This window comes from Scylla paramamosain, chromosome 48 (genome assembly GCF_035594125.1).
Source record: "Scylla paramamosain isolate STU-SP2022 chromosome 48, ASM3559412v1, whole genome shotgun sequence".
In the NCBI taxonomy this organism is placed as follows: domain Eukaryota; kingdom Metazoa; phylum Arthropoda; class Malacostraca; order Decapoda; family Portunidae; genus Scylla; species Scylla paramamosain.
Window position 1 is genome coordinate 5,495,482 of NC_087198.1, and position 20,000 is coordinate 5,515,481.

A 20,000-nucleotide genomic window follows, 5' to 3' on the forward strand; every position below is an offset into this window, starting at 1 on the left:
GTTGGCAAGATCAGAAGAGCAGTTGGCATGAAAATAGCGGTAGAAGACAGGTAGATATGCAACATTGCGGCAGTGAGAGAGGAGCTGAAGACAGTCAGTTAGAGAAGAGGAGTTGATGAGATGAAAAGCTTTTGATTCCACCCTGTCTAGAAGAGCAGTATGAGTGGAACCCCCCAGACATGTGAAGCATACTCCATACATGGATGGATAAGGCCCTTGTACAGAGTTAGCAGCTGGGGGGGTGAGAAAAACTGGCGGAGACGTCTCAGAACACCTAACTTCATAGAAGCTGTTTTAGCTAGAGATGAGATGTGAAGTTTCCAGTTCAGATTATAAGTAAAGGACAGACCAAGGATGTTCAGTGTAGAAGAGGGGGACAGTTGAGTGTCATTGAAGAAGAGGGGATAGTTGTCTGGAAGATTGTGTCGAGTTGATAGATGGAGGAATTGAGTTTTTGAGGCATTGAACAATACCAAGTTTGCTCTGCCCCAATCAGAAATTTTAGAAAGATCAGAAGTCAGGCGTTCTGTGGCTTCCCTGCGTGATATGTTTACCTCCTGAAGGGTTGGACGTCTATGAAAAGACGTGGAAAAGTGCAGGGTGGTATCATCAGCATAGGAGTGGATAGGACAAGAAGTTTGGTTTAGAAGATCATTAATGAATAATAAGAAGAGAGTGGGTGACAGGACAGAACCCTGAGGAATACCACTGTTAATAGATTTAGGAGAAGAACAGTGACCGTCTACCACAGCAGCAATAGAACGGTCAGAAAGGAAACTTGAGATGAAGTTACAGAGAGAAGGATAGAAACCGTAGGAGGGTAGTTTGGAAATCAAAGCTTTGTGCCAGACTCTATCAAAGGCTTTTGATATGTCCAAGGCAACAGCAAAAGTTTCACCAAAGTCTCTAAAAGAGGATGACCAAGACTCAGTAAGGAAAGCCAGAAGATCACCAGTAGAGCGGCCTTGACGGAACCCATACTGGCGATCAGATAGAAGGTTGTGAAGTGATAGATGTTTAAGAATCTTCCTGTTGAGGATAGATTCAAAAACTTTAGATAAGCAGGAAATTAAAGCAATAGGACGGTAGTTTGAGGAATTAGAGCGGTCACCCTTTTTAGGAACAGGTTGAATGTAGGCAAACTTCCAGCAAGAAGGAAAGGTAGATGTTGACAGACAGAGATGAAAGAGTTTGACTAGGCAAGGTGCAAGCACGGAGGCACAGTTTCGGAGAACAATAGGAGGGACCCCATCAGGTCCATAAGCCTTCTGAGGGTTTAGGCCAGCGAGGGCATGGAAAACATCATTACGAAGAATTTTAATACGAGGCATGAAGTAGTCAGAGGGTGGAGGAGAGGGAGGAACAAGCCCAGAATCGTCCAAGGTAGAGTTTTTAGCAAAGGTTTGAGCAAAGAGTTCAGCTTTAGAAATAGATGTGATAGCAGTGGTGCCATCTGGTTGAAGTAGAGGAGGGAAAGAAGAAGAAGCAAAGTTATTGGAGATATTTTTGGCTAGATGCCAAAAATCACGAGGGGAGTTAGATCTTGAAAGGTTTTGACATTTTCTGTTAATGAAGGAGTTTTTGGCTAGTTGGAGAACAGACTTGGCATGGTTCCGGGCAGAAATATAAAGTGCATGAGATTCTGGTGAAGGAAGGCTTAAGTACCTTTTGTGGGCCACCTCTCTATCATGTATAGCACGAGAACAAGCTGTGTTAAACCAAGGTTTAGAAGGTTTAGGACGAGAAAAAGAGTGAGGAATGTACGCCTCCATGCCAGACACTATCATCTCTGTTATGCGCTCAGCACACAAAGACGGGTCTCTGACACGGAAGCAGTAGTCATTCCAAGGAAAATCAGCAAAATACCTCCTCAGGTCCCCCCAACTAGCAGAGGCAAAACGCCAGAGGCACCTTCGCTTAGGGGGATCCTGAGGAGGGATTGGAGTGATAGGACAAGATAAAGATATGAGATTGTGATCGGAGGAGCCCAACGGAGAAGAAAGGGTGACAGCATAAGCAGAAGGATTAGAGATCAGGAAAAGGTCAAGAATGTTGGGCGTATCTCCAAGACGGTCAGGAATACGAGTAGGGTGTTGCACCAATTGCTCTAGGTCATGGAGGATAGCAAAGTTGTAGGCTAGTTCACCAGGATGGTCAGTGAAGGGAGAGGAAAGCCAAAGCTGGTGGTGAACATTGAAGTCTCCAAGAATGGAGATCTCTGCAAAAGGGAAGAGGGTCAGAATGTGCTCCACTTTGGAAGTTAAGTAGTCAAAGAATTTCTTATAATCAGAGGAGTTAGGAGAGAGGTATACAGCACAGATAAATTTAGTATGAGAATGACTCTGTAGTCGTAGCCAGATGGTGGAAAACTCGGAAGATTCAAGAGCGTGGGCACGAGAGCAGGTTAAGTCATTGCGCACATAAACGCAGCATCCAGCTTTGGATCGAAAATGAGGATAGAAAAAGTAAGAGGGAACAGAAAAGGGGCTACTGTCAGTTGCCTCAGACACCTGAGTTTCAGTGAGGAAAAGAAGATGAGGTTTAGAAGAGGAGAGGTGGTGTTCTACAGATTGAAAATTAGATCTTAGACCGCGAATGTTGCAGAAGTTAATGAAGAAAAAGTTGAGGGGGGGTGTCAAGACACTTAGGGTCGTCGACGGAAAGGCAGTCCGACCTGGGGACATTTATGGTCCCCTCCCCAGATGGGGACTCCGAGGCTGGTGTAGGAGTCGCCATGATTTTAAAATTTTTTGAGTGAAGGGTGTGTGTGTTATCAGGTGCTTGTAGTTTTGTGTGGAGGAAGAGAGTTGTCTTTAGAGGGCAGGCTGTGACTACCCCCTTGTGTTGTGAGACACAAAGGGAAACGTTCAGTGAGGTCACAGCTGGGTTTAATGATAAGTTCACAGCACCCCCTGAACAGTGCTTTAGACCTCACTGGGAGTAATTATCGTTTCGGCAGGTGTCTACTGACAAGGGTGACTATATACATACATAAATACCTTAAAATTATTGCTATCATTATTATTACTATGCTAACACCAGCCTCAGTTTTTCTTCAGTTCCCCTAAAGATGTGACAGAGTGAGGATGTGGCTTCTGTATCAAGTAATATGGACACAGACTATTCTCAGCATTGTATCTAACAGGAGAAACACTTTGCTGCATTACTGACAGGAGAAACACTCTTTTAAAAGGCTGTAATTGAAGTGATGTGAGTTTTCAAGGGTGTTTTTACAGTTGCAGTGACAGATTAACAACATTTCTGCATTACTGACAGGAGAAACACTCTTTTGAAAGGCTCTAAGTGAAGTGATGCAGGTTTTCTAGGGTGTTTTTACAGTTGTAGTGATAGATTAACAACATTTCTGCATTACTGACAGGAGAAACACTCTTTTAAAAGGCTGTAGTTGAAGTGATGCAGGTTTTCAAGGGTGTTTTTACAGTTGCAGTGACAGATTAACAACATTTCTGCATTACTGACAGGAGAAACACTCTTTTAAAAGGCTGTAGTTGAAGTGATGCAGGTTTTCAAGGGTGTTTTTACAGTTGCAGTGACAGATTAACAACATTTCTGCATTACTGACATGAGAAACACTCTTTTAAAATGCTCTAGCTGAAGTGACGCAGGTTTTCAAGGGTGTTTTTATGGTTCCAGTGACAGATTAACATTTCTGTATTATTAACAGAAGAAACACTCTTTTAAAAGGCTCCAGTTGAAGTGACGCATGTTTTCAAGGGTGTTCATTTCTGCATTAATGACAGGAGAAACACTCTTTTAAAGGGCTCAACTTAAAGTGATGTGGGTTTTCAAGGGTGTTTTTATGGTTCTAGCAACAGATTAACAACATTTCTGCAACAGATTAACAACATTTCTGCGACAGATTAACAACATTTCTGCGACAGATCAACAACATTTCTGCATTACTGACAGGAGAAACACTCTTTTAAAATGCTCTAACTGAAGTGACCTGTGTTTTCAAGGGTGTTCATTTCTGCATTAATGACAGGAGAAACACTCTTTTAAAATGCAGGTTTTCAAGGGTGTTTTTATGGTTCCAGTGACAGATTAACAACATTTGTGTAGGAGAAACACTCTTGAGAACCCAGCTAAACATCCCTGTGGCCTTGCAAAACAGTGGCAGTGACAAAGCACAGTGATTCAGAAGAGAGACACTGGTAAACCTAACCTAACGTACCAAATTCTCTCTTGTGTCTTCATTAACAGTCATTGAGGCTGTGGAGGCCGTCATGTCGGTGGCAGCAGCAGCAGCGGTGGCGGTGGTGGCAGTGGTGGTGGTGGTGCTCTGCTGCGTCACAAATGAAAACCGTTTTGCTCTTGCCAGTTCAGTTTCCAAATTTCTGACTTGTTTCTGCAGTGAGGTGATCTGATTCTGAGAGAGAGAGAGAGAGAGAGGGAGAGGACAATGTGTGAGTGTGTCTGTTGACAGTGAACAGCACTTGGTGAAACACACTCAAAACACACTCAAAACACCCAAAACACACTCAAAACACACCCAAACACACTCAAACATACTCAAACACACCAAAACACACCCAAACACACTCAAAACACACCCAAACACACCCAAACACACTCAAACATACTCAAACACACCAAAACACACCAAAACACACCCAAATACACTCAAAACAAACCCAAACACACTCAAAACACACCAAAACACACCCAAACACACCCAAACACACTCAAACATACTCAAACACATCTCTTACCTTCAATTCAACATTTTCTTGCAATATCTGTCCTCCAACATTTTTCCCTTCCTCCTCCTCCTCCTCTTCTTCTGTCACACTCATCTGTTAGAAGCTGAATCCTAATCTTCAAATCTTCAATAACCCTTTCCTTGTCCTGCGCCAAAGCTTTCACTGCTTCTGCAAACTCCATCTATAAGCAAAAAATAAATAAATAAATAAAATAAGAAAAAAATAAATAAATAAATTAGTATTACCATAGAAATCCAGTTTAAGGAATTGCAAAGGTCACAAGGTCAATACAGAGCAAGACAGAAGACAGGAAGGTCAAGAAACAAGATTAAGCTTGAAATGGTTCGGTTTGATACACAGACACGAATAAATGATATTATGAATATTATTGAAGAGTATGACAATATCACTACCCAAAATATATATATATTTTTTTTTAAGATTTATTAAAGTTCATTATTTCATTATTTTTGATATGTGAATGACTGCTATTAATTAAGGAAATAATGATGGAATTAATTAGTCTTGTCAGGGTTCTCTCTCTCTCTCTCTCTCTCTCTCTCTCTCTCTCTCTCTCTCTCTCTCTGTGACTGTATTAAGCTTTAAGGCAGTTTTTGTGTGTGTGGCAGTGTTTGTGTGTGTGTGGCAGTGTTTTGATGTGTGTGGCAGTGTTTTGATGTGTGTGGCAGTGTTTTGATATGTGTGGCAGTGTTTTCAGTGTGTAGGGCAATGTCTGGGTGTGTGTGGCAATGTCTGGGTATGTGTGGCAGTGCTTGGGTGTGTGTGGCAGTGTCTGGGTGTGTGTGGCAGTGTCTGGGTGTGTGTGGCAGTGTTTGGGTGTGTGTGGCAGTGTTTGGGTGTGTGTGGCAGTGTTTGGGTGTGTGTGGCAGTGTCTGGGTGTGTGTGGCAGTGTTTGGGTGTGTGTGGCAGTGTCTGGGTGTGTGTGGCAGTGTCTGGGTGTGTGTGGCAGTGTTTGGGTGTGTGTGGCAGTGTCTGGGTGTGTGTGGCAGTGTCTGGGTGTGTGTGGCAGTGTCTGGGTGTGTGTGGCAGTGTCTGGGTGTGTGTGGCAGTGTTTTTTTTTTTTTTATGTAGGAAGGATACTGGCCAAGGGCAACAAAAATCTAATAAAAAAAAATGCCCACTGAAATACCAGTCCCATAAAAGGGTCAAAGTAGTGGTCAAAAATTGGTGGATAAGTGTCTTGAAACCTCCATCTTGAAGGAATTCAAGTCATAGGAAGGTGGAAATACAGAAGCATGCAGGGAGTTCCAGAGTTTACCAGAGAAAGGGATGAATGATTGAGAATACTGGTTAACTCTTGCGTTAGAGAGGTGGACAGAATAGGGGTGAGAGAAAGAAGAAAGTCTTGTGCAGCGAAGCTGCGGAAGGAGGGGAGGCATGCAGTTGGCAAGATCAGAAGAGCAGTTGGCATGAAAATAGCGGTAGAAGACAGGTAGATATGCAACATTGCGGCAGTGAGAGAGGAGCTGAAGACAGTCAGTTAGAGAAGAGGAGTTGATGAGATGAAAAGCTTTTGATTCCACCCTGTCTAGAAGAGCAGTATGAGTGGAACCCCCCAGACATGTGAAGCATACTCCATACATGGATGGATAAGGCCCTTGTACAGAGTTAGCAGCTGGGGGGGTGAGAAAAACTGGCGGAGACGTCTCAGAACACCTAACTTCATAGAAGCTGTTTTAGCTAGTTCAGATTATAAGTAAAGGACAGACCGAGGATGTTCAGTGTAGAAGAGGGGGACAGTTGAGTGTCATTGAAGAAGAGGGGATAGTTGTCTGGAAGGTTGTGTCGAGTTGATAGATGGAGGAATTGAGTTTTTGAGGCATTGAACAATATCAAGTTTGCTCTGCCCCAATCAGAAATTTTAGAAAGATCAGAAGTCAGGCGTTCTGTGGCTTCCCTGCGTGATATGTTTACCTCCTGAAGGGTTGGACGTCTATGAAAAGACGTGGAAAAGTGCAGGGTGGTATCATCAGCATAGGAGTGGATAGGACAAGAAGTTTGGTTTAGAAGATCATTAATGAATAATAAGAAGAGAGTGGGTGACAGGACAGAACCCTGAGGAACACCACTGTTAATAGATTTAGGAGAAGAACAGTGACCGTCTACCACAGCAGCAATAGAACGGTCAGAAAGGAAACTTGAGATGAAGTTACAGAGAGAAGGATAGAAACCGTAGGAGAGTAGTTTGGAAATCAAAGCTTTGTGCCAGACTCTATCAAAAGCTTTTGATAGAGCAAAAGTTTCACCAAAGTCTCTAAAAGAGGATGACCAAGACTCAGTAAGGAAAGCCAGAAGATCACCAGTAGAGCGGCCTTGACGGAACCCATACTGGCGATCAGATAGAAGGTTGTGAAGTGATAGATGTTTAAGAATCTTCCTGTTGAGGATAGATTCAAAAACTTTAGATAGGCAGGAAATTAAAGCAATAGGACGGTAGTTTGAGGGATTAGAGCGGTCACCCTTTTTAGAAACAGGTTGAATGTAGGCAAACTTCCAGCAAGAAGGAAAGGTAGATGTTGACAGACAGAGCTGAAAGAGTTTGACTAGCAAAGTGCAAGCACGGAGGCACAGTTTCGGAGAACAATAGGAGGGACCCCATCAGGTCCATAAGCCTTCCGAGGGTTTAGGCCAGCGAGGGCATGGAAAACATCATTGCGAAGAATTTTAATACGTGGCATGAAGTAGTCAGAGGGTGGAGGAAAGGGAGGAACAAGCCCAGAATCATCCAAGGTAGAGTTTTTAGCAAAGGTTTGAGCAAAGAGTTCAGCTTTAGAAATAGATGTTATAGCAGTGGTGCCATCTGGTTGAAGTTTGGGTGTGTGTGGCAGTGTTTGGGTCTGTGTGGCAGTGTCTGGGTGTGTTTGGCAGTGTGTGGGTGTGTGTGGCAGTGTCTGGGTGTGTGTGGCAGTGTCTGGGTGTGTGTGGCAGTGTCTGAGTGTGTGTGGCAGTGTCTGGGTGTGTGTGGCAGTGTTTGGGTGTGTGTGGCAGTATCTGGGTGTGTGTGGCAGTGTCTGGGTGTGTGTGGCAGTGTCTGTATTGACTTGATTGAAGGTTTCTGTGGTTTACTCACATCACACTAATTCAAATCAAGTGTTGGTGGTGCAGGTGTGAGCAACAGCCAGGTAGAGGAGGGACACAGTTTTTGGGCATTTTCAGATGTGTAAGTGTGTAATGTGTTATGTTTTCAGGTGTGTAAATGTGTTTTTCATGTGTAGATAGCTTGGGTTTGTATTTCTGTCTGTGTATTGTGTCGTTCTGGTGTTGAATTTGTTGTTGTCTTGTGTTTTGTTCATGTTTTTCTTCATTCCTCTGTGTGTTTCTTTCCCCGTCTCCTGCCTCTCCTTCACAACAAACGTCGTTCTTTTCTTGCACCAATTACCATCCAATCATTGTTTTTAATCATTACATTCTCTCTTTCCCTCTCTCTGTCTGTCTTACCTGTTTTTCGTCATCTAATTTCCTCCTTTCTTCCTCTCTTACACTTGCAATTCTCTCTTCAATCTCTATCTCTCTCTCTTTCATCAGTTCCTCTTTCAGACTGTCCAGGCCCTGAGCAATTAAAGAGAGGCATTAGAGTAAGACAGAACATTTCCAGTGTGAATTGTGGGTGTCCTCTCCCTCTTTCTCTCTTTGTCTCTTTCTCTCCCTCTCACCTCCCATCTGTTGAGAGAGGAGGGTGGGGAGGAGGGCGGGTGCTCCTCGCTGGGACTTGAAGAGAAAGGCAGACTAGTGGGGGAGGTGCTGGTGGTGGCTGTGGTTGTTGTCATCATTCTAAATCTAGACCTTATGTTTTCAACCTCCAGCCTGTGTCTCTTTCTCTCCTCCTCCAGTTCCCTTCGGCCTTCCTCCACCTGAAGTAGTAGTAGTAGTAGTTGTAGTAGTAGTAGTAGTAGTAGTAGTAGTTAGTGTTTTGGTACAGGGGACATGACAAGGGTGACTAAGAGGGGGTCTGGTGGGGGTCTTCAAGTGGCACAGGGGACATGACAAGGGTGACTAAGAGGGGGTCTGGTGGGGGTCTTCAAGTGGCACAGGGGACATGACAAGGGTGACTAAGAGGGGTCTGGTGGGGGTCTTCAAGTGGCACAGGGGACATGACAAGGGTGACTAAGAGGGGGTCTGGTGGGGGGTCTTCAAGTGGCACAGGGGACATGACAAGGGTGACTAAGAGGGGTCTGGTGGGGGTCTTCAAGTGGCACAGGGGACATGACAAGGGTGACTAAGAGGGGGTCTGGTGGGGGTCTTCAAGTGGCACAGGGGACATGACAAGGGTGACTAAGAGGGGGTCTGGTGGGGGTCTTCAAGTGGCACAGGGGACATGACAAGGGTGACTAAGAGGGGGTCTGGTGGGGGTCTTCAAGTGGCACAGGGGACATGACAAGGGTGACTAAGAGGGGGTCTGGTGGGGGTCTTCAATTGGCACAGGAGACATGACAAGGGTGACTAAGAGGGGGTCTGGTGGGGGTCTTCAAGTGGCACAGGGGACATGACAAGGGTGACATTAGCAGAATCATCAACAGTATTAAGGGCAGGACAAGAAGTGATACGTTCAAGGTTGATAAAGTTATTATTTATGAGAGATGGGAATGAAATGGCTTTAAATAAGGTGGTGGGTGAACTAAGTAACAAGGATGTGAGTGTTGAGTCGTCAGGGAGCTCTGAAGGATGACTGGACAGGTGTATGGATGGGAATGACAGGTGGAAGCAGGTGGAAGCAGGTGGAAGCAGGCAGGTGTGTTATGTACAGGGCCTGCCACATGTAGACCTCCTGGCTTGTTGCACTACCCTCGTGTTGCTGTGGAAGTGCTGGGAGTGGACACTTGGGCTGTCACACAACTGCAAATGGTGATGCACACACAACCAAACAAAACTTGAATAATTCCCGACTCAAAATTTTCCCGACTCAAAATTTTCCTGACTCAAAATTTTCCCGACTCAAAATTTTCCCGACTCAAAAGTTTTCCTGACTCAAAAACTTTTCCTTACCACAAGAGCAAGTTTCCTCTGCACTTCCTCTTCCTTCTCCTTCTCCCAGTGTCTCCTCTCATTCTCCAGAAATTCTTGTCTTTCTCTCTTCATTTCTTCTTCTTTCCTATGCAAATCTTTCTTCCACTCAGCTCTGATCTTGTTCCCTTCTTCTTCCACTGCTTCCTCCTTCTCCTGCCTCAACCTACGAGAGAGAGAGAGAGAGAGAGAGAGAGAGAGAGAGAGAGAGAGAGAGAGAGAGAGAGAGAGAGAGAGAGAGAGAGAGAGAGAGAGAGAGAGAGAGAGAGAGAGAGAGAGAGAGAGAGAGAGAGAGAGAGAGAGAGAGAGAGAGAGAGAGAGAGAGAGAGAGAGAGAGAGAGAGAGAGAGAGAGAGAGAGAGAGAGAGAGAGAGAGAGAGAGAGAGAGAGAGAGAGAGAGAGAGAGAGAGAGAGAGAGAGAGAGAGAGGGAGAGAGAGAGAGAATAAAAAAAATGACAAAAGAATTATATTGTACCATTAAATCACACACACACACACACACACACACACACACACACACACACACACACACACACACACACACACACACACAAACACACACAAACACACACACAGACCTTTCCAGCAGCTCTGCCTTCAAAATTTCCAGTGCATTTCTTTCCCTCTCTACAAAACTTGTTTCCAAAATCTTTACAATTCTTTCTTTTTCTTGCTGAAGTTGCTCCCTTACTTTCTCCTCCACTCTTCCCTCTAGGCCGGCCACCAGTGTCTGTGGGAAGAGGAGGAGGAGGAGGAGGAGGAGGAGGTGTATAGCAGTGGTGAGCAAAAGAGAAATGAACAACAACAATAGCAATCAAAATGAGAGAGAGAGAGAGAGAGAGAGAGAGAGCCTTACCTCCTTCACTGTTCCTAACTGCTGTCTTAACTCTTCCATCTCCAGTTCATGTTCTAGAGTGGCTTGCTTCATCTTCTCTCTCCACCTTTCCTCCACCTCCTCCACCTCCTTCTTCCTCTCCTTCTCCATCTTCTGTCTTGCCTCCTCTGCTTCCGTTGCTGCTTGCTGGAAGAAAGAGATGCTTCAGACACACACACACACAAACACACACAGTAATAGTATTAAAACCACATAATAATAATAATAATAATAATAATTACATATTTACCTGTAGGCTTTGTTCTTGTCTATGCAATTGGTCCATATATATTTCAATCTCCCTGTGAGCATCTTCCAACTGGCCTTTATAAACATCAGCCAGTCTGTGTGTGTCTGCCAGCTTGTGTTGAGTGTCTGCCAGCTTGTGTTGGGTCTCTGTCAGTTGCTGGTGAAGGCTGTCCGATCTCTTCCTCTCCTCTTCCTCCTCCTCCTTCCTCTTGCTTGTATTCTCGTCTTGTATCTGTCAAAAGGGCTGCTGGTGAGAGGAGGAGGAGGAGGAGGAGGAGGAGTGTGAAAATGATAGTGGTGGTGAAGAACAAGAAGAGGAAGAATGAAAAGAACAAGAACAAGAAGAAGAAGAAGAAGAAGAAGAAGAAGAAGAAGAAGAAGAAGAAGAAGAAGAAGAAGAAGAAGAAGAAGAAGAAGCAACAAAAATATAACACCAACTTTCTCTCTCTCTCTCTCTCTCTCTCTCTCTCTCTCTCTCTCTCTCTCTCTCTCTCTCTCTCTCTCTCTCTCTCTCTCTCTCTCTCTCTCTCTCTCTCTCTCTCTCTCACCTGGAAGATCAAGTCCAAGATTGACGACGACACCTGAGACACATACGACAGGTAGGAACTGCCCTCCACCTTCACCTGAAAGAGAGAGGGAGAGGGAAAGTGGATAGTGGTGGTGGTAAGTGGATAAGTATATTCTGCATGGCCTCCCCCAGTCCATCTCAGCCTCTCCCAGTCCATTCCAGCCTCTCCCAGTTGATCTCAGTCTCTTCCAGTTCATTCCAGCCTCTCCCAGTCCATTCCAGCCTCTCCCAGTCCATTCCAGCCTCTCCCAGTCCACCCCAGCAAAGGTCAAGATCAAGCCTCACCTTCTCTCTCAGTGCATTCACTTGTCCCTTCAAATCACCAAGTTGTCCCAGTCTGTCTCTCAGCCTCTCTACTTCCACTCTTGCTTCACTCAATTCAACCTGCAAGGAAGAGAAAGTTTTAGTTATCCTTTCATATCTCCCTCCATCTTTCTCCTCCACATTTCTCCTTCCACATGGAGATTCTGCAGTGTTTCCTCCATCTCTCCTCCAAACCTGACTATCCTGTGACACTTTGTTCATGGTTAAAATAGTGTTTTTTGTTATAGTCTCACAAAATAGTCAGACATTCTCTCCTCCACCACCCTCTATTTTTTCCTCCATTTCTTCCTCTGCAAGTTCCCTCCAGGCCTCTCCTCCCTCACAGACCTTCCTCCATCTTTCCTCCATCTCTCCTCCAATCCTGACTATCCTGTGACACTTTGTTCATGGTTAAAATAACCATGGTTAAAATAACCACCACCACCACCACCACCACCGCCACTACTACTAATAATAATAATTCAAATTGAAGAAGAAGAAGAAGAAGAAGAAGAAAAACAAGAACAAGATACCTATAACTCTCTCTCTCTCTCTCTCTCTCTCTCTCTCTCTCTCTCTCTCTCTCTCTCTCTCTCTCTCTCTCTCTCTCTCTCTCTCTCTCTCTCTCTCTCTCTCTCTCTCTCTCTCTCTCTCTCTCTCTCTCTCTCTCTCTCTCTCTCTCTCTCTCTCACCTGTGCTTGTCCAGTTTGATGTGCTTTGGGTAGTCAGGAAGAGCTGTAAAATGCTGTTTGGTCTTCACAGAGCCCCTCTTCTCCTCCTCCTCCTCCTCCTCCTCTTCTTCTTCTTCCTCCTCCTCTCCCTCCTCTTCTTTCATCTGGCAGCCATGGTGGTGGTGGTGGTAGTGGTGGTGGAGATAAATATATATATATATATATATATATATATATATATATATATATATATATATATATATATATATATATATATATATATATATATATATATATATATATTAATTCATATAATTTACACACACACACACACACACACACAGCCTCTCTCTCTCTCTCTCTCTCTCTCTCTCTCTCTCTCTCTCTCTCTCTCTCTCTCTCTCTCTCTCTCTCTCTCTCTCCAACACACACACACACACACACACACACACACACACACACACACACCCACCTAATAATCTTGTGTGCTTGTCTTTTCTTGTAATCTGAAAAAATAATGATTAATAATAATAATAATAATAATAATAATAATAATAATAATAATAATAATAATAATAATAATATCAACAACAACAGCAAACAATATGTCTTACCTCCTGGAGCCTTCCTTTTCCTCCTCCTCCTCTTTCTCCTCCTCCTCCTCCTCCTGCTCCTTGTCTTCCTGCTCCTCGTTCTTCTTCATCCTCCTCCTCCTCCTCCTCCTCCTCTCCTCCTGTGTATTGAGAGCGGCTGTGAAATGGCGAAGCAGAGGAGGAACCGCCAGAACCTCACCAATGACCAGACAGTGAGAAAGTTCCAGCAGCAGTCTTCTCAGTTCATCTATGTTTTCTTTGGTAACCTGTAAAGTAGTAGTAGTAGTAGTAGTAGTAGTAGTAGTAGTAGTAGTAGTAGTAGTAGTAGTAGTAGTAGTAGTAGTAGTAGAGAGAGAGATAGAAAAACAAGGATTACAGGTACAGACATATGAAGGTGCATTATTAAGCCAACACAAACACACACACATTAAGTAAACAAGGATTTCTTTACAGTCTGGCAAATAACAAGGGTCAATTTGAAGACAGGGCCAGCAGCATCTTGGGGGAAGCTGGTAGTAGTGCTGGACTGACTTTAGGTAACTAGAATGCATAAAGCTGGCAGGGTTTTTTATACAGAGGTAGTTGGCAGGGAGAGAGGTGTGTCCTGCAGGTTAAAGAGAGAATTATGACCCTGCTTGTACCTTGTATCAGGAACTTGTACAACCACAACTGGCAGGCAAGCAGGCTATAAATTTCTGATTGGGGCAGAGCAAACTTGGTATTGTTCAATGCCTCAAAAACTCAATTCCTCCATCTATCAACTCGACACAATCTTCCAGACAACTATCCCCTCTTCTTCAATGACACTCAACTGTCCCCCTCTTCTACACTGAACATCCTCGGTCTGTCCTTTACTTATAATCTGAACTGGAAACTTCACATCTCATCTCTAGCTAAAACAGCTTCTATGAAGTTAGGTGTTCTGAGACGTCTCCGCCAGTTTTCTCACCCCCCAGCTGCTAACTCTGTACAAGGGCCTTATCCGTCCATGTATGGAGTATGCTTCACATGTCTGGGGGGGTTCCACTCATACTGCTGTTCTAGACAGGGTGGAATCAAAAGCTTTTCGTCTCATCAACTCCTCTCCTCTAACTGACTGTCTTCAGCCCCTCTCTCACCGCCGCAATGTTGCATATCTAGCTGTCTTCTACCGCTATTTTCATGCCAACTGCTCTTCTGATCTTGCTAACTGCATGCCTCCCCTCCTCCCGCGGCCTCGCTGCACAAGACTTTCTTCTTTCTCTCACTCCTATTCTGTCCACCTCTCTAACGCAAGAGTTAACCAGTATTCTCAATCATTCATCCCTTTCTCTGGTAAACTCTGGAACTCCTTGCCTGCTTCTGTATTTCCACCTTCCTATGACTTGAATTCCTTCAAGAGGGAGGTTTCAAGACACTTATCCACCAATTTTTGACCACTGCTTTGACCCTTTTAAGGGACTGGCATTTCAGTGGGCATTTTTTTTTATTAGATTTTTGTTGCCCTTGGCCAGTATCCTTCCTACATAAAAAAAAAAAAAAAAAAAAAAAAATAAAGGACTCAGTAATGGACTAGTCATGTACTTATGCTGTGGATTCATACTTTACACCAGCAAACCGGCTTCAGTCAGTGGTGGTGACAAAACAAGGCCTCGTCTCTGTGGCCAGTGTTTTCTTAGTCCCTCTCCTCCATTACTCTCTCCACAAGTTACCTCCTGCTTCTCCTCCCTCACAGACCTCCCTCCATGTCCCCTCCACCTCTCCTCCAATCCTGACTACCCTGCGACACTTGCTTCATGGTTAAAATAGTGTTTTTGTCAGACAACCTCACACATACCTTAGGGAGAGCCATGTCAAACTGGGATGGTAGAGAGGTTGCAAAATTAGGAGGCAGATCTTCCATACCAGGAAAGAGAGAGGCTAGGAAGTGGGTGGAGAAGTCTTGGGAAAAGCCTCTTCTTGCCTCCACCTCGCGCCTCCACACCTCTCCACTCTGGCTGCTCAGCTCAGACGCCCACTGCAAAACAACAGACAGGTGATGCAAGATGTAAGGAGTGTGCATGAACTCAAGGACAGCCAGCCATACTCTCCACCAGTGTGCCTTCTTTCCTCCATATCTCCCTCCATAAGTTACCTCCATGTTTCTCCTTCCTCACAGACCTTCCTCCATGTTTCCTCCACCTCTCCTTCAATCCTGATTATTCTGTGACACTTGCTTCATTGATAAAATAGTGCTTTTGTTAGATAGTCTGCCACCACAGCCAGTAATTCTTCTCTCCACCACCCTCTCTCCTTTCCTCCAATATTTCCCTCCACAAGATACCTCCATGCTTCTCCTTCCTCACACACCTTCCCCAGTCATCCCTCCACCTCCCCTCCAATCCTCACCCTCCTCTGACCCTTAGTTCACCTGCAGGAAGGCCCTGGAGAAGGCGTGCCGGCGAGCCACCTCCGTGACGGCTGCGGCATAGACCCTCGGGGCGCGGTGAATCTGCTCCACCACCTGCAGGAGTCCAGCCAGGCACCGAACACTCTCTTGATGCATGGAGACGCGCGTGTCCGCCTCATACAGGCGCCTCTCTATATACATTATCCACCTATGGGGTCAGGATCGGTTAAGAGAGACAGGCAGGGAGGCAGGGAGGCAGGGAGGGAGGGGGGGAGGGAGAAACAGAGGGGGTGGGAGTTGAAAAGGGAAAATTTTGTAATGGAGGGAGAGAAGAAAGAGGAACAAGTGACAACACAGCTCAAAGTGAATAATGAAAAGAGAAGGACAATGATGATAACAAGAAAATAAGGAAGGAAGGAGAGAAACTGAGAAAGAAAACAAACAAACAAACAAATATCATTACCAAAAAAGGAACAGCTGATTCTTCTTCTCCTCCTCCTCCTCCTCCTCCTCCTCCTCCTGCTGCTGTGAATACTTACTTCAATCTAACGTGCAAATTCTCCGACAGCTCTTCCTTTGCCTTGATGCATCTCCTTTTGATGTCTTGCAGCTGAGAGAGAGAGAGAGAGAGAGAGAGAGAGAGAGAGAGAGAGAGAGAGAGAGAGAGAGAGAGAGAGAGAGAGAGAGAGAGAGAGAGAGAGAGAGAGAGAGAGAGTTAGTAACACCTCCAGTAAGAATTTCATAGTATTTTTTGATTATTTTTATTATGTTCCTATATTACTACTACTATTACTACTACTACTACTATTACACACACACACACACACACACACACACACACACAGACACCTTTTGATGGTTTTTCAACATATGCATCAAATTCTTGCGGTGTGAAGTGCAGAGGTCAGGGAATATACGAGTAGATGGGTCATTCACCTTCCCTGCCCTGTCCTGGTTCTTCAACAGAGCCTGCCAGAGAGAGCACAGGTCAAAAAAGCACTATTTTCACTATAAACCAAGAGACACAGGATAGTCAGAATTGGAGGGAAGGTGGAGGGGAACATGGAGGAAGGTCTGTGAGGAAGGAGAAGTGTGGAGGTAACTCATGGAGAGAGATATGGAGGAAAGAATAGAGGGTGATGGAGGGGAAAATGGCTGGCGGTGATGTCAGACTATCTAACAAAAGCACTATTTTAACTATGAAGCAAGACTCGCAGGATAGTCAGGATTGGAGACAAGGTGGAAGAAACATGGAGAAAGGTCTGTGAGGAAGGAGAAGCCTGGAGCTAACTCATGGAGGAAGATATGGAGGAAAGAATAGAGGGTGGTGGAGGAGAAAATGGCTGGCGGTGATGTCAGACTATGTAACAAAAGCACTATTTTAACTATGAAGCAAGACTTGCAGGATAATCAGGATTGGAGAAAAGGTGGAAGAAACATGGAGGAAGGTCTGTGAGGAAGGAGAAGTGTGGAGGTAACTCATGGAGAGAGATATGGAGGAAAGAATAGAGGGTGGTGGAGGGGAAAATGGCTGGCGGTGATGTCAGACTATCTAACAAAAGCACTATTTTAACTATGAAGCAAGACTTGCAGGATACTCAGGATTGGAGAGAAAGTGGAGAGAACATGGAGGAAGGTCTGTTAGGAAGGAGAAGTGTGGAGGTAACTTGTGGAGGGAGATATGAAGGAGTACCTGTGAGAAATTGCTCTGCTCCTGCACTACATAGGCAGCATCATGCATGAGCTGCTCCAGGCCACACAGGCGCTCACCAAGCCCCTTCACCTCCTTCATCTGTGGCCGGTCTGCCTCTCGAAGCACAGCGCTGACCTCTTGCCCCACTTGTTCCAGCAGCCCCTCACTGATCTGTGTGGCAGCAGCAGTACTGGTGCTGAGTGTGTGTGTGTGTGTGTGTGTGTGTGTGTGTGTGTGTGTGTGTGTGTGTGTGTGTGTGTGTGTGTGTGTGTGTGTGTGTGTGTGTGTGTCTAGTTGAAGTAACGCGGGTTTTTGAGGGTGTTTTTACAGTTGCAGTGACAGATTAACAACATTTCTGCATTACTGACAGGAGAAACACTCTTTTAAAAGGCTCCAGTTGAAGTGACACGAGTTTTCAAGTTTGTTTTTACAATTGCAGTGACAGATTAACAACATTTCTGCATTACTGACAGGAGAAACACTCTTTTAAAAGGCTGTAGTTGAAGTGACACAGGTTTTCAAGGGTGTTTTTACAGTTGCAGTGACAGATTAACAACATTTCTGCATTACTGACAGGAGAAACACTCTTTTAAAAGGCTGTAGTTGAAGTGACACAGGTTTTCAAGGGTGTTTTTACAGTTGCAGTGACAGATTAACAACATTTCTGCATTACTGACAGGATAAACACTCTTTTAAAAGGCTCCAGTTGAAGTGACACGAGTTTTCAAGTGTGTTTTTACAATTGCAGTGACAGATTAACAACATTTCTGCATTACTGACAGGAGAAACACTTTTAAAGGCTGTAGTTGAAGTGACGTGGGTTTTCAAGGGTGTTTTTACAGTTGCAGTGACAGATTAACATTTCTGCATTACTGATGGGAGAAACATTCTTTTAAAAGGCTGTAGTTGAAGTGATGTGGGTTTTCAAAGGTGTTTTTACAGTTGCAGTGATAGATTAACAACATTTCTGTATTACTGACAGGAGAAACACTCTTTTAAAAGGCTGTAGTTGAAGTGACGTGGGTTTTCAAGGATGTTTTTACAGTTGCAGTGACAGATTAACATTTCAGCATTACTGACAGGAGAAACACTCTTTTAAAAGGCTCCAGTTGAAGTGACGCAGGTTTTCAAGAGTGTTTTTACAGTTGCAGTGACAGATTAACATTTCTGCATGACTGACAGGAGAAACACTCTTTTAAAAGGCTGTACTTGAAGTGATGTGGGTTTTCAAGGGTGTTTTTACAGTTGCAGTGACAGATTAACAACATTTCTTCATTACTGACAAGATACTCTTTTAAAAGGCTGTAGTTGAAGTGATGTGGGTTTTCAAGGGTGTTTTTACAGTTGCAGTGACAGATTAACATTTCTGCATTACTGATGGGAGAAACACTATTTTAAAAGGCTGTAGTTGAAGTGATGTGGGTTTTCAAGGATGTTTTTACAGTTGCAGTGACAGATTAATATTTCTGCATTACTGATGGGAGAAACACTCTTTTAAAAGGCTGTAGTTGAACTGATGTGGGTTTTCAAGGGTGTTTTTACAGTTGCAGTGACAGATTAACAACATTTCTTCATTACTGACAAGATACACTCTTTTAAAAGGCTGTAGTTGAAGTGATGTGGGTTTTCAAGGGTGTTTTTACAGTTACAGTGACAGATTAACATTTCTGCATTACTGATGGGAGAAACATTATTTTAAAAGGCTGTAGTTGAAGTGATGTGGGTTTTCAAGGGTGTTTTTACAGTTGCAGTGACAGATTAATATTTCTGCATTACTGATGGGAGAAACACTCTTTTAAAAGGCTGTAGTTGAAGTGATGTGGGTTTTCAAAGGTGTTTTTACAGTTCCAGAGACAGATTAACAACATTTGTGCATTAGTGACAGAAGAAACACTCTTGAGAACCAGGCTGAGTGTCCCTGTGGCCTTGGAAACATGCAATATTCTAACACAGGGGGAGGGGGAGCCACACTAAAGACAATTGTGACAACACTCAACTTGTTAAACAATGCAAAATTACAAACTTGACTCAATCCTGCGGAAACAGAATTACGCAGCAAGAATTAGGTGTGAATACCTGACATACACACACACACACACACACACACACACCTGGGCCAGTCCCCTGCAGCAGAGTTGGGTAATCTGTCTGACGTCACTTTGGCTGTCCTTGGCGCTGATCCAGTCCAGCAGCGACACTTGCCTCACTGACAGACAGACACACAGAGAGAGAGAGTGAGAGAGATATATCAACAATTATTCTTATTTACAACAACAACAACAACAACAACAACAATAACAACAACTTACTTTCTCTTTTTCCTCCTTCTCCTCCTCCTCCTTCTCCTCCTCTTTTCTCCTCCTCCTGCTCTTCCTCCTCTTCCTCCTCCTCCTTCTCCTCCTCTTCCTTCTCTTCCTCCTCCTCTTTCTTCTGTGCTGTGCTTGTCCTCCTCTTCTTCCCAGCTTCTTCCTCTTCCTCTTCCTCTTGTGTCTTCCCCAAGAGTTCAGGGAAGACTGGAATCCTTGCCAGTAGCTTAAGGTCCTCTTCAAAACTGTAAGTAGTAGTAGTAGTAGTAGTAGTAGTAGTAGTGTTGACAGACAGACACACATACACACGTTCCAACCAATCTTTCCTCTCTTTCCTCCTCTCTCCTCTCTCCTCTTCCTCCTCTCCCTACCGGTAAGTTGGCAGGAAGAGTGGAGCATCACACAAAACTGTAGGAGAGACTTGTAAATGATAGAAATATAAGCATGACTTTCTCTCCACCTCCCTCTCTTCTCTCCTCCATATCTCCTTCCAACAGTTACCTCCAGGCTTCTCCTCCCTCACAGACCTTCCTCCATGTTCCCTCCACCTTTCCTCCAACCCTGACACACACACACACACACACACACAAACTCACGACTGAAGCAGGGCGACCTTCTCCTCCCGGCCAC

General features: G+C 44.4%; 1 protein-coding gene across 6 annotated transcripts in view; it reads right to left on the reverse strand.

The window, feature by feature from the left end:
- Window positions 1–2,876: 2,876 nt before the first annotated feature.
- The window catches only part of LOC135095336 (RB1-inducible coiled-coil protein 1-like), a 24,609-nt gene continuing 7,485 nt past the window's right edge, over window positions 2,877–20,000 (reverse strand). For 5 of the 6 annotated variants that reach the window (XM_063996098.1, XM_063996100.1, XM_063996101.1 and 2 more), the window contains 20 exons: window positions 19,967–20,000; window positions 19,374–19,615; window positions 19,176–19,270; window positions 17,065–17,235; window positions 16,221–16,340; window positions 15,911–15,981; window positions 15,393–15,579; window positions 14,820–14,999; window positions 13,025–13,269; window positions 12,883–12,916; window positions 12,432–12,574; window positions 11,722–11,820; window positions 11,417–11,491; window positions 10,870–11,100; window positions 10,602–10,766; window positions 10,324–10,475; window positions 9,729–9,912; window positions 8,184–8,596; window positions 4,734–4,905; window positions 2,877–4,390 (listed from right to left, as the gene is read on the reverse strand). The exon at window positions 19,967–20,000 is cut by the window's right edge and continues 93 nt beyond it. In XM_063996098.1, coding sequence (XP_063852168.1) covers window positions 12,883–12,916; window positions 13,025–13,269; window positions 14,820–14,999; window positions 15,393–15,579; window positions 15,911–15,981; window positions 16,221–16,340; window positions 17,065–17,235; window positions 19,176–19,270; window position 19,374 — 1,104 coding nt within the window. In that variant the 5' untranslated portion in view covers window positions 19,375–19,615; window positions 19,967–20,000 and the 3' untranslated portion in view covers window positions 2,877–4,390; window positions 4,734–4,905; window positions 8,184–8,596; ... (5 more) ...; window positions 11,722–11,820; window positions 12,432–12,574. The remainder of the gene's footprint in view (window positions 4,391–4,733; window positions 4,906–8,183; window positions 8,597–9,728; window positions 9,913–10,323; window positions 10,476–10,601; window positions 10,767–10,869; window positions 11,101–11,416; window positions 11,492–11,721; window positions 11,821–12,431; window positions 12,575–12,882; window positions 12,917–13,024; window positions 13,270–14,819; window positions 15,000–15,392; window positions 15,580–15,910; window positions 15,982–16,220; window positions 16,341–17,064; window positions 17,236–19,175; window positions 19,271–19,373; window positions 19,616–19,966) is intronic. The other variant, XM_063996097.1, reaches the window with a different exon arrangement.